The sequence below is a fragment of the Rhinopithecus roxellana genome, chromosome 9 (genome assembly GCF_007565055.1).
Source record: "Rhinopithecus roxellana isolate Shanxi Qingling chromosome 9, ASM756505v1, whole genome shotgun sequence".
NCBI lineage: Eukaryota > Metazoa > Chordata > Mammalia > Primates > Cercopithecidae > Rhinopithecus > Rhinopithecus roxellana.
In genome coordinates, this window is record NC_044557.1 from 67,698,985 (window position 1) to 67,716,385 (window position 17,401).

Here is a 17,401-nt window from a genome sequence, read left to right on the forward strand (position 1 = left end):
TGACAGTTTCTCACTCTTTCTTTGTTTTCATGATTTTGATTCTTGTGAAGAATACTGGCAAAAGTTGTGAAAACAAAGAAAAAGAGTGTTCCTTAATTTCAGTTTTTATAGATGTTCTTCAGTTTGGGTTTGTTTTTATTTTTCCCCTGATTCAACTGGAGTTTTGAAGTTTTTGGAAGAATACCACAGTGGTATCACATCATACTGGGGGCTAATTTTGATCATATTGTTAGAGTTGTGTCTCTCAGGTTTCTCTGCTGTAAAGTTATAATTGTTTCCTTTTTATTTTCTCTTAGTTGCAAATGAGTCACTAATTTCAGTCGCTGTTTAAGGGGAGAGGAATTAAGCTCCACCACTTGAAGAATGAGTATAAAATAATTTTTAGACATCTATCTAAACCACAGTAATTAATAAGTATTTGGGGGGAGATACTTGAGGCTATGCAAATATTGCTTCTCCTTTAAGTTTTGATTTCTAATAGTAGCATATATCAGTGGATCTTACCTACAACAGTTACTACTGTGATGTTCTAATGATGACTTTCTATTTTCTTCATGACTTTAATGTTTATTATTTGGCATTCTTCTGTAAGGGAAATATGTGCCATCTCCTCTAATTATTTATTTATCTATATCAGTACAGATTAATGGATATTTATTTTTCGAGGGAGCATTATAATCCATATGGGGTTTTTGTTTGTCCTCAAATAGTTCCAGCTTTGGCCATTGGGAACTCTTTCCGGTTGATTTTGTGCTTTTTGACATACTCCATGTTTTTATGTTTTTGAACAATTTCTTATTTTCTGGCATTACAAGATAATCTAGGTTAACTTTGTATTTTTTTCTGCCTACCTGGAAAATTAGCCATTTCTCAAAGCGTCTTTGATTGGAGAATGGTATTTAGAAACAAAGATCTTTGTACCAGATGTGCTCATTGCAATTGGGATGTCACTGTTTCTAGGCTCTCTCAGCAAACAAAATGAGGAAATACTTGTATATATAAACTTGTGTAGACACACATATCTATATTTATTTCTCAACCTCTATTTATTTATTCATCTATCATCTACCTTTAAAATATGTAAATATGTGTGATTTTATACTGATATGTCTGATTCTAAATTTAGCACTGCAGGCAGTGTTCATTCTAGCCTCCTCTCTTTGTTTATTTGTATTCTGTGGCAGTTATTTACTCATTGCTCAACCACAGTATAAATGTAGAATAGTTTCACAATTACTAACTTGTATAGTATGGAAACAAGTTTACCAGAGTACAATGCTTATGTATTGTTATTTTTTGTCTTTGGTATTACAATTATCTAGTTAAAATATCCTTTCCTAATGTTCTTTAGGACACCTCCTTTATTCCTCACTCTCTTTTAACTAACTAGGTTATATTGTACCTTTTAAATACAATTTGATCAATTTGTCACATTTTGTATTCCTTCCAGGGATTTTTTAAAAAACTTTGCAAACATTAACATTTAATGTTTATGATGCATAATTCCATGGGTTTTGACAAACACATAATTATCCAGCAGCACTATAGAATAGTTTCAACACTCTAAAAATTTCCTTGTGTGACTTCTTTGTAGTTAATACTTCCCTCTATCATTGACCCATTAGCCTCTACTCTGTTTTCTTTATCTATAGTTTTGCCTTTCCCAGAATGTCATATAATTTGAATCAAACCTTATGCAGCTTTTTAGTTCTCAATTGTTTCTTTTAGCAAAATACATTTAATATTTAGTCATGCTGTTCATATCAGTAGTTTATTTCTTTTTTATTGCTGAGTAGTATTCCCTTGTATGGATTTACCATAGTTTGTTTATTCATTCACCTCTTAACATCTTGGTTGTTTTCAGTTTTCTGAGATTATGAATAAAGCTGCTAGAAACATTGATGTATAGGTTTTTGTGTGAACATGTTTTCAGTCTTCTGACTACATACCTAGAAAGTGGGATTGCTAGGTCTTTTGCCTTTTTATATAAACTTTGAGTCATTGTTGATACGCACAAAACAACTTGATGAGATTTTGACTGGGATTACCATGTTTCTATAGATCAAATCATGAGAACTGACATCTTAAAAATGTTGAGTCTTTTTATCTGTGAGCATGACATACTTCCCTATTTATTTAAATTTTCTTATATTTATTTCATCAGAGTTCTGTAGTTTTCCTTTTATAGATTTGGTATATATTTCTTTGGTTTATATATTGATTCAATTTTTGAAATAGATGTAGACATGTCCTTTTGTGAGCATTGGTACATTGTATCTTTCAAGGAAATGGTTCATTTCATCAAAATTATCAGATTTGGGATAGTGTTCTTACTATTTTTTTATCTTTTTAATGTCATGTGATCAGAAGTGATGGACTGTCTTTCATTTTTTATATTAGTGATTTGTGTCTTTTCTTTTTTCCTTTATTAGCCTAGCTAGGAATTTATCAATTTATTGGTCTTTTCAAAGAGGCAGCTTTGGTATTGTTTATTTTATCTATTGATGCCCATTTTCAAGTTCATTGATTTTTAACTTTTATTATTTATTTTCCTCTGCTTACTTTAGATTTTATTTTCTTTTTCTAGTTTACTAAGGTAGAAGCTTTATTGATTGTAGATATGTTTTATAATATATGCATTAAAATGCTAGACATTTTCATCTAAGCACTGATTTAGCTGCATCTCACAAGTTTTGATAGATTGTATTTTCGCTTTCATTTAGTTAAGCATATTTTTAATCTATTTTGAGACTTGACTCATGTATTTTTAGAAGCGTATGGTTTAATTTCCAGATATTTTGAGATTTTTCACTGTAGTTTTGCTGTTAATTTCTTATTTAGTTCCTCTGTGAACTCAGAGCATACTTTGAATGATTTGTATTCTTTTAAATGTATTAAAGGGCGTTTCATGGCCTAGAATGTGGTCTGTCTTGGTGTATGTTCCCTGGGCGCTTAAGAAGAATGTGTATTATGTTGTTGTTGGATGGAGCATTATAAAATGTTCATTAGATCAATTTTATTTATGCTGTTCATTTCAACTACATCTTCACTGATTTTCTGCCAACTGTATATGTCAATTATTGATAGCTGTGTAAACAGCATCTGTAACAGTGGATTAATCTCTTTATCATTGCAAGTGTATCAGATTTTGCCTCCTGTATTTTGATACTTTGTTGTTATGTACGCACACATTAAGGATTGTTATGTTTTCTTGGGGGCATTCATCCTTTTATTACTATGAAATACCTTGATTTATCTCTGATAATTTTCCTTGCTCTAAAGTTGGCTTTGTTTGAAATTAATGTGGATACTCTAGTTTTTGTTTATGTTTAAAGTGAGTTTCTTGTAGAGACAATACATTGCTTGGTATTATTTATTTCTTCAATTTCTTATTGATATATAATGGATATACAAATTTTAGAGGTATATGTAATGATTTAATACATTAGTATATTCTGTAAGATTAAATCAGTGTCATTGGGATGCTCATCACCTTAAATATTTGTCTTTTCTTTATGCGAGAAACATTTGAGTTATTCTCTTCTATTTTGAAATATACAATAGATTATTGTAAACTATTATTACTGTACTGATCTATCAAACACTAGGTCATATTTCTTCTGTCTAACTGTATATATGTACCTATCAATCAATCTTGCTTAATTCCCCATTCCCATGGGGCTATAGCTTGGTTATTGTTTGTTTGTCCCTACCAAATTTCATGTAAAAATTTGATCCCTAGTATGGCAGTGTTGGGAAGTAGAGCCTAATGTGAGGTGTTTAGGTCATGGAAGTGTATCCCTCATAAGTAAATTAATGCCCTTCTTGGGAGTGGAGGGTGAGTGAATTCTCATTTTGTTCATTCTCATGAGTTTTGGTTGTTAAAAGGAGCCTGGCACCTCCTGCCCTCTTTCTTGCTTCCTCTCTTTCTGTGTGATCTCAGCATAGCACCCCTTCACCTTCCACCATGAGTGGAAGCAACTTGAAGCCCTCATCTGATGCAGATACTGTTGCCATGCTTTTTATAAAGTCTGCAGGACTATAAGCCGAATAAACATTTGTTCATTATAAATGACCCAGCCTAATGTATTCCTTTATAGCAACAAAAATGGACTAAGACATTGTGTCTTTTTGTTTTCATCCATTCTGATAGTCTCTGCTTTTTAATTGGTATATTTAGACCATTCACATTTAAGGTGACTATTTTTAGTAGGATTTATGGTTACTGTATTTGTAACTGTGCTGCATTTATTGCGCTTGTTTTATTTCTTATTTTGTCTTCTAATTTTTCTCTTTCTTCTTTCCCTTTATTTTAGCATTTTATATGATTCTATTTTCTCTCTTCTTTTAGCATATCAATTGTACTTCCTTTTAAAATTTTATTTTGGTGGTTGCTTAAGAGATTGTAGTGTTTATTTATAATGAATCCAAGTCCACTTGAAAATCACACTGTACAACTTCACAAATGGTGTAAACCTGGTAACAGATTATTCACAATTCCTCTCTTCTGTACCTTATAACATCACTATAATTTATTTCACTTATCCATAAAATACTATCACAGAACACAATATTGCTACAGTTCCGTATTTGACAAACTGATAGATTAAGAATAAGAAAAATAAAAGGTTTTATTTTATCCTTATTTATTCCTTCTCTAATGCTATTCCTTTTATTAAATGTACATCAGAATTTCTGATCTATATAATTTTCTTCTCGCTGAAGCAAATGAAAAACTTCTTTTTAATATTTCTTGCAAGGCAGATCTGGTGACACATTTTTACAATTTTTGTTTGTTTGAGAAAATATTTCTTCCTGACTTTTGAAGGATAATTTGACTGGGTGTAGACTTATAGGTTGGTTGGTTTCTTTATTTAACACTTTAGATATTTCATTCTACTTTTTTCTTTTCTGTATGAACAGAAGTCTGATGTAATTCTTATACTGTTTCTCTGTACATAAGGTGTTTGCTTTTTTTCTTTCAAAATGTCATCTCTGTCTTTCATTTTCTGCAGTTTGAATAGTATATTCTTATTTGAAACATTTTTTGATATTCATCCTGTTTTGGTGTTCTCTGAGCTTCCTGGATTTGTGGTTTAGTGTTTGTCATTAATTTTAGAAAATTTTCAGTTGTTATTACCGAAAATATTTTTTGTTCCTTTCTTCTCCATCTGCTATTCCCATTACACATACGTTATAGTTTTTATAATTGTCCCTCAGTTTTTGAATATGCTGTTCCATCTTTTTCACTGTTTTGTCTTTTTGTTTTTCAGTTTTAGAAGTTTTTATTGACATATTTTCAAGCTCATTGATTGTTTTTTTGCCCAAGTCTACTGCTCTGTTGATGAGTCTGTCAAAGGCATTCTTTATTTCTATTGTTTTCTCTTTTTGGCATTTCCTTTTTGATTCATTCAAGAGTTTGCCTCTCTTTGCTCATAGTGCCAATGTGTTCTTGCATGTTGTCTATGTTTCACATTGGAACTCTTAATATATTAACCACAGCTATTTTTCCCAGTCTAGCAATTCCAAATTTTCTGCCATATTTGATTTATGCTTTCATTGTCTCTTCAGAAATTTTTTCTTGCCACTTAGAATGCCTTGTAATTTCTTATTGAAAGCTGGACAAGGGTTACTCAGTAAAAGGAGCTTAGGTAGTTAGCTTTTAAGTGTGACGTTTTATGTTTATCTGGACAAGAGTTAGACTATGTTTACTGTTTATTGTAGCTGTGGCGTCAGAGGCTATAATTTTTTCTATTGTCTTTGTGTTTATCTTTTTTTTTTTTGCTGTTTTGTGTTTCTGTATTGACTCCTTACTAAATAGTTTCTGAGGATTGCAGTTCTTTTAGTTGTTTCACCTGTTATTATATAAGAACTCTACTGATTTGGGGGTAGGTGTAGAGGGAGGAGAGGCATCTGATAGTTCTGTCATTGGGCCTCAGTCTGTCGATAAGCTTGAGTTGAGTATTTTCTTCTCCCTACATTGAAGGCTAGAAAGGACTGGAATTTGCTATTTTCCATTGTCTACATTGAAGGCTAGAGGAGGATGGAATTGGGTATTTACCTTCCTCAGGCCTGTTAAGCTTTGGCAAAACATCGTCTTTTATAAAATATTTTCCCTTGAGAGAAGACCTTGTTAAAAGAGAGAGCTTCAAGTGCATTTCAAAATGGTTACTTTCCTTCTCCCCCTATTGGATGCAGGAGAGGATTTTTCTCTGATTTTCACTGAGAGAACCTGGTAGAGCTTCTGGAGATAAAACTTATGCAAGTGTGTTGGCACCCGTAAAACTGAGAAACTAAGGTTTGGAATTTGAAACTTAAAAAGTAGTCTACCCTGAGCCTCTGGCAATTAATTATAAAGTGTTGTGGATATACTGGTTCCACCTGCATGCCTCTGCTACTGGGTTTTGGTTCTGGTAAGCTGTGCAACTTGGTATTTGTCTGTTTAGTTTTTGTGGCAGCAATTTGCGAGGTCACATTAATTTGTTGATGATGCTAACAAGAGTTGTTGATTTTCAGTTCAGCTTTTTTTCTCGTTTTGAGGATGGGAGTGATAATTTCCAAGCTCTTTATATGTCAGATTGGAAACCAGAATCTCCTCATCAGCTTCTTGGAATGGACGAATGTAGGCGTTCACTGTTAATAATGTTAGCATATTGTCAGAGAAATAGGTGATGTAATTAGTTTCTCATATTACCAATTTTTAATTCATTATCTCAACATTTTAATTTTGGTGAGATACTTTGCAGTGTGATTTTATCTCAAATATTGGCAAAAGGAGAAGAATAATTTTATACTTTTAACTGTGTTTAAAGACATTTTATAAAATATAAATCTTTTAAATATTTATACATATTTTGTTTGGGAGGATGATGCAAATGTTTTACATTTTATATATAGATATTTTTATGAAACCCAGTTTTAATAATTTAGAGTTTTATGCCTATGTTTTCTAGTGAAGATTTTGAAATTGGAAACTGATTTTTAGATTAATGTCAACATTTATGATACAAACTTGTCACTGATTAAGAGCAACATGATTTCTTGCAGATTCTCACCCAGGACTTCTTTAACAAGTAAATGAGCTCATTTACATGTTTATTTCTGTATTTCTTGTTTTTCGCAAACTATTCTTTGGTGAAGGATCATTTTAATTGTTCTTCATTTTAATGAGCTCATATGGTAATCTTTCTTTGCCATTATCTTTTTATCTTTTTGTGAATGTTTTGTTCTAAAAAGAGATTTTTGTCTTTTTCTCAAAGAAATACAAGTTTTCTAAATACAATTCAGTGTCACTATAGTTTGCTTGTGTTTGAATGTTTATATGACATTTGGTGTTAAAATAACAATCTTTTAAATATTAATCCATTTGTGACTATATTTAAATTCTAAATGACGTGACTTTCGTTCTTGCAAATAAGATATTACACTCTGAATTTTATAAAGAGAATACAAGATATAATTTTATTGTTAATATAGAAATGTATACCAGTTATATTTGTTATTGTGACACAAATATGTCTAAGAGTATGCCTTTCATTTATTGCTATATCATTAAAAAATGAACACATTGTGAAAGTGAATCAATTTGATCTAAAGAGAATTTAATTTACAGTGTTAGGTATAGCCTTCTAATGAAAGTCTAGGATTTTGCTGACCAGTTTTCATGACTAATTATTAGTTTCCCTTTGAGAAGGTAAAAACTAATAAACTGATCATGTAGTCATAAGTTTACCTCAGGATAAGTTCTAGGAAATTGTGGAAGTCAAATTTCAGAGGTCTTTTTTGTTTTTTTTGAGTTGAGCTTTTTGGATGAGTAGGATTTTTTTTTCTTTTTTTGGATTTTTTTTTATTATTATACTTTAAGTTCTAGGGTACATGTGTATAATGTGCAGGTTTGTTACATATGTATACTTGTGCCATGTTGGTGTGCTGCACCCATCAACTCATCAGCACCCGTCAACTCGTCCTTTATATCAGGTATAACTCCCTCAGAGGCCTTTATTATGCTTGTGTATAATTTTTCTCTACCTTATAATATCCAGTCTTATTTCATTTTGATATTCAGTGATCTATATTGGGTCAGTCTCCCTTAATTTCCTGAATATTGTGAAAGCAATACACACTAATAGGTCTGTAGAAGGAATAATTTAATTTTAATAAAGGAATGTTAAAAAATGAATAATATTAATCCCAAGAATGACTCACTAAATGTGTGCCACATGAGGTGGAAGGTTTTTTTTAGTTAGGTGTACCTAATTTTTCATATCATATGCATCATGAATTGTCTCCTTTTTTTTTCTTCAACTTTTATTTTAAGTTCAGGAGTACATGTGCCAGATGTTCAGGTTTGTTACACAGGCAAATGTGTCCCATGGTGATTTGCTGCACACATCATCCCACAACCTGTGTATTAAGCCCAGCATTCATTAGCTATTCTTCCTGATGTTCTACCTCTCTCCACACCCAGCTCCAGCAGGCCCCAGTGTTTGTTGTTCCCCCTGTGTGTCCATGTGTTCTCATCATTCAGCTCCGACTTATAAGTGAGAACATGTGGTGTTTAGTTTTCTCTTCCTGTGTTGGTTTGCTGAGGATAATACCTTTCAGCTTTATCCATGTCCCTGCAAAGGACATGATTTGGGCTGAGACAATGGGGTTTTTTAGATATAGGATCATGTCATCTGCAAAGAAACATAATTTGACTTCCTCTCTTCCTATTTGAATACCATTTATTTTTTTCTCTTGCCTGATTGCCCTGGCCAGAACTTCCAATACTATGTTGAATAGGAGTGGTAGGAGAGAGCATCCTTGTCTTGTGCTCATTTTCAAGAAGAATGTTTCCAGCTGTTGCCTATTCATTATGATATTGGCTGTGGCTTTTTCATGTATGGTTCTTATTATTTTGAGGTATGTTTCTTCAACCTAGTTGATTGAGAGTTTTTAACATGAAGGGATTTTGAATTTTATTGAGGGCCTTTTCTGCATCTAATTAGACAAATTATGCATTTTTTTACCTTCAGTCCTGTTTATGTGATGAGTTACATTTATTTATTTTTGTACGTCAAACCAACCTTTTATCTTGGGAATGAAGCCTACTTTATCATGGTGGATATGCTTTTTGATGTGCTGCTGAATTTGGTTTGCCAGTATTTTGCATTGATGTTTGACAATTTTTCCATCGATGTTCATCAAGGACATTGGCCTGAAGTTTTTTGTTGTTGTTGTATCTGTGCCAGGTTTTGGTATCAGTGTGATGTTTTTCCATTGATGTTCATCAAGGACATTGGCCTGAAGGTTTTTTATGTTGTTGTATCTGTGCCAGGTCTTGGTATCAGTATGATGTTGGCCTCATAGAATGAGTTAGAGCGGAGACCCTCCTTTTCAATTTTTTGGAATAGTTTCAGTAGAATGGTACCAGCTCTTATTTGTACCTCTGGTAGAATTCAGTTGTGAATCCATCTCGTCCTGGGCTCTTTTTGAGTTGGCAGGCTATTTATTCCTGCCTCAATTTCAGAACTTATTATTGGTCTATTAACAGATTCAATTTCTTCCTGGTTCAGCATTGGGTGGGTGTATGTATCCAGACATTTATTCATTTCTTATATATTTTCTAGTTTATGTGCATAGAGGTGTTTATAGTATTCTCTGATGGTTGTTTATGTTTCTCTGGGGTCAGTGGTGATATCCCTCTTATTTCTGATTGTGTTTATTTGATTCTTCTTTCTATTAGTCTATCTAGTGGTCTATTATATTAATTAAAAAAAAAAAAAACCCAGCTGCTGGTTTCATTGTTTTTTTTTTTTTTTTTTAAGAATTGCTTTTTAATATTTGTTATCACCTTCAGTTCAGTTCTGATCTTGGTTATTTCTTGTCTTCTTTTAGCTGTGGAGCTTTCTCTTGGTTTGCCAGTTCTTTTAGGTGTGATGTTAGGTTGTTAACTTGAGATGTTTCTAGCTTTTTGATGTGGGCATTTAATGCTATAAATTTCCCTCCTAACACTGCTTTTGGTGCATCTCAGAGTTTCTGGTACATTGTGTCTTTGTTCTCATTAGTTTCAAAGAAGTTTCTTATTTTTCCCTTAATTTCGTTATTTACACAGGAGTCATTCAAGACCAGGTTGTTCAATTTCAATGTAGTTGTGTGTTCTTGAGTGATTTTCTTATTCTTGAGTTCTAATTTGATTGTGCTGTAGTCTGAGAGAATGTTATTATTTCAGCTCTTTTATATTTGCTGAGGAGTGTTTTACCTCAGATTATGTGATACATTTTAGTTAGATAAAATTAAGTGCCATGTGGTGATGAGAAAAATGTATATTCTGTTCTTTTCTTGGTGGAGAGTTCTGTAGGTATCTATCAGGTCTACTTGATTCAGTGCTGAGTTCAGGTCCTGAATATCTTTGGTAATTTTCTGTCTCAATCTGTCTCATATTGACAGTGGGGTGTTAAAGTCTCCCACTGTTTTTGTTTGGGAATTTTAAGTCGTTTTGTCTCTAAGAACTTGCTTTGTGAATCTGATTGCTCCTGTATTGGGTGCATTTATATTTAGGATAATTAGCTCTTCTTGTTGAATTGAACCCTTTATCATTCCATAATAACCTTCTTTGTCTTTTTTGATCTTTGTTGGTTTAATGTTTTTGTTTTGTCGGAAACTGGAATTGCAACCCCTGTGTTTTCTGTTTTAAATTTGTTTCGTAAATTTTCCTCTATCCTTTTATTTTGAGCCTATTGTGTGTCTTTGCATGTGAGATGGGTCTCTTGAAGACAGCATACCAATGGGTCTTGGTTTTATAACCAGCTTGCAATTTTGTGTCTTTTAATTGGGGCATTTAGCCCATTTACATTTAAGGTTAGTATTGTTATTTGTGAATTTGATTCTGTCATCATGATGCTAGCTGGTTATTTTGCATACTTGTTTATGTGGTTGCTTCATAATGTCACTGTTCTGTGTACTTCAGTGTGTTTTTGTAGTGGGTAGTAATTGTTTTTCCTTTTCATATTTAGTGCTTTGTTCAGCAGCTCTTGCAAGGCAGGCATGGTGATGGAAATTCCCTAAGCATTTGATTGTCTGAAAAGGATCCCTTTTCTCCTTCACTTACGAAGTTTAGTTTGGGTGAATATACAATTCTGGGTTGGAATTTCTTTTCTTTAAGAATGTTGAATATTGGCCCCTAATCTTTTCTGACTTCTAGGGTTTTTGCTGAGAGGTCCTCTGTTAGTCTGATGGGCTACATTTTGTAGGTGACCTGACCTTTCTATCTGGCTACCTTTAACATTTTTTCTTTCATTTGTATATTGCAGAATCTGATTATTATGTGTCTTGGGGTTGATCTTCTCATGGAGTAACTTACTGGGGTTCTCTGTATTTCCTGGATTTGAATGTTGGCCTTTCTCTGTTGGGGAAGTTCTCCTGGATGATATACTTAAGTATGTTTTGCAACTTGGTTCCATTCTCCCCATCTCTTTCAGGTACGCTAGTCAGACTTGGGTTCCATCTTTTTAAAGAATTTCAAATTTTTTGGAGGTTTTGTTCATTTCTTCTCATTCTTGTTTATTTTTTTTCTGTTCTTGTATGTCTGTCTTATGTCAGAATGATACTCTTCAAGCTCTGAGATTCTTTGCTTGATCTGTAGTTCTCATGTTGTGTTTTTCAGCTCCATCAGGTTGGTTATATTCCTCTCTAAACTGGCTGTTCTGGCTATCAGCTCCTGTATTGTTTTATCATGATTCTTAGCTTCTTTGCATTGGGTTACAACATGCTCCTTTAGCTCAGCAAAGTTTGTTATTACCCACCTTCTGAAGCCTACTTGTCACTTCATCCATCTCAGCCTCAGTCCAGTTTGTGCCCTTGCTGGAGAGGTGTTTTGGTCATTTGGAGGAGAAGAGCCATTCTGGCTTTTTGAGTTTTTAGCATTTTTTTGTTAATTCTTTCTTTATGGGCTTACCTACCTTTGGTCTTTGGGGTTGGTGACCTTTGGTTTGGGTTTTTCTGGGGTCTTTTTTATTGATGTTATTGTTTTTTTCTGTTTGTTTTTCTTTAAGTGATTGCACTGTTTCGTGGGGCTGCTGTGGTTTGTGAGGGGTCCCCTTCAGGCCCTAGTTGCCTTTGTTTTTCTCCTACCCAGAGTTATCACCAGTGAAAGCTGTGAACCAGCAAGATGGCAGCCTTCCCTTTTTTCTGGAAGCTTGGTTTCAGTGGGGCACTGACCTGTTGCTGGCCCAAATATGCCTGTAGGAGGTGACTGGAAACTCCTGCTGGGAGGTCTCACCCAGTTAGGAGGAACAGGATCAGGGATCTGCCTAAAGAAGCAATCAGGCGGGCCTTTGGTAGAGCAGGTATGCTGCATTCAGGGGTCCCTTCTTTGTCTGGACCATTTGAATTCTCCAAAGCTGACAGGCTGGAATGGCTGAGTCTACTGAACCGCAGAGACAGAGAACCACTGGGAGCTTCATCCCTGAGAAAGATCAAAGCTGTGTCCAGAGAATCCTTGCTGGAGTGGCTGAAGCCATCACAGGGAGGTCTTGCCAAGTGAGGACGAATGAATTGGGTTCCGCTTAAAGGAGCAGTCTGGCCATGATCCGTCAAGGCAGCTATGCTGCTCTCTGGGGGACCCCTCCTCGTCCAAACTGCCTGTATTCTTCAAAATTGGCAGGCTGAAATGACTGAGTCTACTGAACCACAGAGATGGTGGTCACCCACCCCCCTGGGAACTCAGTCCTGACTCAGGCAGACTCCAACCTGCTGCTACCAGCTGGCTGGAATTCCAGGCCAGTGGGTCCCAACTTGTGAGGCACCATGGAAGTGGGGCCCACAGAATGATGCCACTTTGCTTCCTGGACTCAGTCCCCTTCCTGGGGGCATTCACACATGGATCTCCTGCCTTGCCACAGATTCCGGGGCCAGAGCATGCAAAACTCCTGGGTCTCTCTGTGTGTCTAAGCAGCCGCTCTGCTGAAACTTCACATAGCTATTGGACCCAAAGCCCTGGTGATGTGGGCTCACGAGGAGATCTCCTGATCCATTGGTTGCAAAGATCTGTGGGAGAAGCATGGTTTCCTAGTCAGGTCACACAATCACTGACCACTTCCCTTGGCTCTGTGCTGCTCCCAGGTGTGCTATTGCTCCACCCTGCTTCTCTTTATTCTCTGAGGGTCAAGTTGTTTGCTTAGTCAGTTTCAATGTGAGAACTCAGATATTTCAGTTGAAGGTGCTGAACTGACTTGCTCCTTTCATTCCTCTCCTTGAGCACTGTGAACTGCAGCTGCTTTCAATCGGCTGTCTTAGCTTTCCACAACTGTCTACTTCTAAATCAGTTTCTGACTGTGAATTTTTAGATTTTTGTAATATAAAAATATCTTCTCATCTCAGAGAATTAGAAAGCAGTTTCTTCTATATGCTATTTTAGACAAGACTTTATTGAACTCAGCAGAACTAGAAGTGAAGCACTGACTTATTATAGTTATTTATATACTATTTATTTAAATTCATTTTCAGTCTGGAATAGTTGTTTGCATAATTAACTTATGAATATTTCTAATTTAATATACAGTTATTTTAATAGCTATTTTAAGAGAGTTTGGATACTTGCTCTCCCCCACCCCCTATTCCTTTCTCTGCTTCTTTAGGCATAAAGAAATTCATTTGTGGCCGGGCGCGGTGGCTCAAGCCTGTAATCCCAGCACTTTGGGAGGCCGAGACGGGCGGATCACGAGGTCAGGAGATCGAGACCATCCTGGCTAACATGGTGAAACCCCGTCTCTACTAAAAATACAAAAAAAAAACTAGCCGGGCGAGGTGGCGGGCGCCTGTAGTCCCAGCTACTCGGGAGGCTGAGGCAGGAGAATGGCATAAACCCGGGAGGCGGAGCTTGCAGTGAGCTGAGATCTGGCCACTGCACTCCAGTCCGGGCGACAGAGCGAGACTCCGCCTCAAAAAAAAAAAAAAAAAAAAAAAAAGAAATTCATTTGTAAGCCTTTAAAAAATACATTCATAAAACTCTATGTTTTATTTAAAATACTTATGCCTTACCTCAATATTAAGGAAAAATTAAGAAAAGGAAATCTATTTGTGCTTAACCAAATGTAATTGTGTTTAATATAGTATGTTAACATAATTATTTTAAAATCTTTAATATCAATAAAAACATTCAGAAAACTTCAGGACTAAATCATTGCTTTAAAACAGAGGTAGAATTTTAATATTAGTTTTCTGTTGAGAACAAATGATTCAATTTCTCTTTTTTTGTGTAAAATTGATTGAAATGTATAATTTCAATATATGGCAAAGCACTAAGTCTTTCTATATAAAATTCTTATTTTTGGTGTCCATTTTATATGAACACAAATTTGTAAATAGAAATCTCTTCATAGTACAGTGCACTCAGTTGTGCAAACTTATCTTTTTAGGGTCAAAGAAGAACACAAACCACAGCTGACACAGTAAGTAAATGTATTAAGAGTGTAGTAGGCTTGACTTCTGTACTTTTGCCACATACTGCTTTCTGGTATTAGCTTATACTAATACTGGATAGGCTGCAGCTAGTGTGTCTTCTGCTTTCTGACTCTCTGGCTTGTAAGAGAGCTGCCTGCAGCTTCTTACTTCACCCACATAGTGACTGGATGTAGTTTTTTGCTGCCTGCTTGTGGACTAGTTAAGTGTTCAAATTTAATTTCCCTACATTTTGACTGCCTGGATAATTGGAGCTCACATTACCATTGGCTGTAGCTTTTGTGCCTGTGTATTTTTATTATGGATAAGAAAACATTAACCTACATTGTTATTCATTTGGTTATTCAGTCACATTATTTGCTTATTTAAACAGGTGGTTTCCCTTTAGTGGAATCACTGAACTGGTAAATAACGTTCTTCAGCCCCAGCAAAAACAACAAAATGAAAAGGAGCCCCAGACGTAAGTAAGCTGATCTATATAGACTAAATATTATCTCTGATAGTATAACATACTGAAAAGTATGTGTTAAAATACTGTCTTTGGAATAGTATGCCCTCAGAAAGGAAATTGATACTATTACCCTTAATGGAAATCTAAAAAGATGGCAAGGATAATTAACAGGGTAGTAAAAAAGAAGAGGTAATTCCCCCTACCCCGCTATATTTTAGTATAAATAATGTAAGCCATACTTATTCAGTAAAACATCCTTTTCCAACAATGCAATATATAACTAGAGTGTGTTTCTTTCAAAAATTATTCTAGAGAACGTGAAAAGACATTAACCCCCAAATTCAATCTTTGGTCAAATAGTTTTGGAAAGGTGGTTTTAAAAAAGGTTAAGCAAGTTTCTTTATTATAATTATTCTGAGAACCCAAATATGCTCCAAGGGTATTAGAACATACACTGTTTAATACATTTATTTGACCACTGAATCCTGTTTTTACTAAACATTTCATTAGATTATGAAACATAATTTGGGAAATGTGGCAATATATTCTCACACTGACCTGAAACATTAAAGAAGTATTGATATCATTTTTTTTGTTAATAGATTAAAAACACTGTTTAGAAAGTTGTTCACTTCTGTATCATTTTAATTTTGTGCAAGCAATATTATTTATGTTGTGAAGTTGAGGTAGCTCAGGATGTGAGAGAGACCGCATATATTTAAATTCCAGTCTTCTGACAGTTGCCATAATATTCAGAGGTGCTCCAACCACTTAGCCTCAGTGCTTCCTTTTGAATTATGACTTCGGAGAAGCTGGTTTGGTTGTAGGAATGGACAAGTTGAAAAGTGACATGGACCCCAGGAGAGAATGAGAATGACGAGTATGATGAAACACTCAGAAAAACATTCATGTTTTGCCTTTAATGCAGAGTAAAAGATAAACATCTTTTTTGTCTTGTTGCTATTGATGAGGATAATCTCCTCATCCATTTTATGCTACTTTGCATACATTTTATATTATATTTTGTCAGGGTTTTAGTTTCAACTGAAGTAAAAGTATGATGTGATATACTCTTCCTAATAGTTAATATGTAGTTCTCAAATTGGAACTTTTCCTGTACTTAAGGTCATTGAAGTCAGGCCAGTATTTGTCTTGCCTGCTGTTTTATTCTTGGCATTTAGCAGAATGCCTAATACATAGTAGGAACTCAATAAATATTTCTTCATAATTGATTTATCATATTTTATCCTTTTATGATACAGGAGTTTTATGACATAAGGAGTAAAATTAAATTTAATAATTTCTTTTCTAACTAGCAAGCATTATGTTAAAATGCCACACAATGTCATTGTTTTGCTTTTTCACTATGGCACTGAAGCTTAAAATAAAATAAAATGGAGAAACCAATAACAAAACATAATTAGATATAATTTTGTCTTGGTTTTAAATGAGTTCAGTTATGTATCTTGTGTGTGAGGTTTTGAAAATAATCAAGATTGTGCCATATTATGTATTAGATTACCATGGCCATTAAATAAAATGACAGATATTTTGTGACTTTAAAAAAATGATATTTAGACTGGGCGCGGTGGCTCACGCCTGTAATCCCAGCACTTTGGGAGGTCGAGGTGGGAGGATCATGAGGTCAGGATATTGAGACCATCCTGGGTAACACGGTGAAACTCCATGTCTACTAAAAATACAAAAAATTAGCCAGGTGTGGTGGCGGGCACCTGTAGTCCCAGCTACTCGGGAGGCTGAGGCAGGAGAATGGTGTGAACCCGGGAGGCAGAGCTTGCAGTGAGCTGAGATTGTGCCACTGCACTCCAGCCTGGGTGACAGAACGAGACTCCGTCTCCAAAAAAAAAAATGATATTTAGATTACTGTAACAAAGTGACATTTGATCGGCATAAACACAAAAGAAATCACTTTAATAATAAATATAATCTAATCTGCTTTGATTTTTGGATAGGAAGATGGTAGAAAAAAATAGCACTTTTGGATGATTTAAAAATTAATTCTTGACTAATTGGTATTATTTCAATTAAGATGTCTTTGACCACTAATTCATTCTTCCTCTATGATTTATGTAGTTTTAAAAATTCAGAATCAATATATTCTCTTAATAGTTACATTCTTCATCTTACATTCTTGTTACATTGAAGATTTTTAGTATTTGTTTTTCTAGAAGCCTTCCTTTTGTCTTTCTGAACCACAGACCAGGGTTACTTCGGAATGCCCTTTAATTCACTTACTCTCTGTTTGAAGTTATAAGGCTTCTTCTTTCTAGGTTATCTTGTTTCTTTCCCAATATGAATACTGTCTGAGTGGGATAACTTCCTATCTGCTTACTTTCTATTATTCATCCATAAAATTATTTTAGGGAGCTGAATTCCAGGTATTCATTTTAAGTTTTAAATGTTGAAAAGTATTTTTTCATATTTTGTGCAAATACTTTCATAGCAGAATAACGAAATATTCTACCAGATAGCTAGTATTAAAAATCT

The 17,401-nt window shown here is 34.5% G+C and overlaps 1 protein-coding gene across 19 annotated transcripts in view; it reads left to right on the forward strand.

Annotated features, from left to right (window-relative positions):
• The window catches only part of RIMS2 (regulating synaptic membrane exocytosis 2), a 792,768-nt gene that overhangs the window by 150,271 nt on the left and 625,096 nt on the right, over positions 1 to 17,401 (forward strand). For 4 of the 19 annotated variants that reach the window (XM_030937589.1, XM_030937577.1, XM_030937584.1 and 1 more), the window contains exons 2-3: positions 14,400 to 14,432; positions 14,816 to 14,902. The exons of the other annotated variants lie outside the window; for them this stretch is intronic. In XM_030937589.1, coding sequence (XP_030793449.1) covers positions 14,400 to 14,432; positions 14,816 to 14,902 — 120 coding nt within the window. The remainder of the gene's footprint in view (positions 1 to 14,399; positions 14,433 to 14,815; positions 14,903 to 17,401) is intronic. 19 annotated transcript variants of the gene reach the window in all.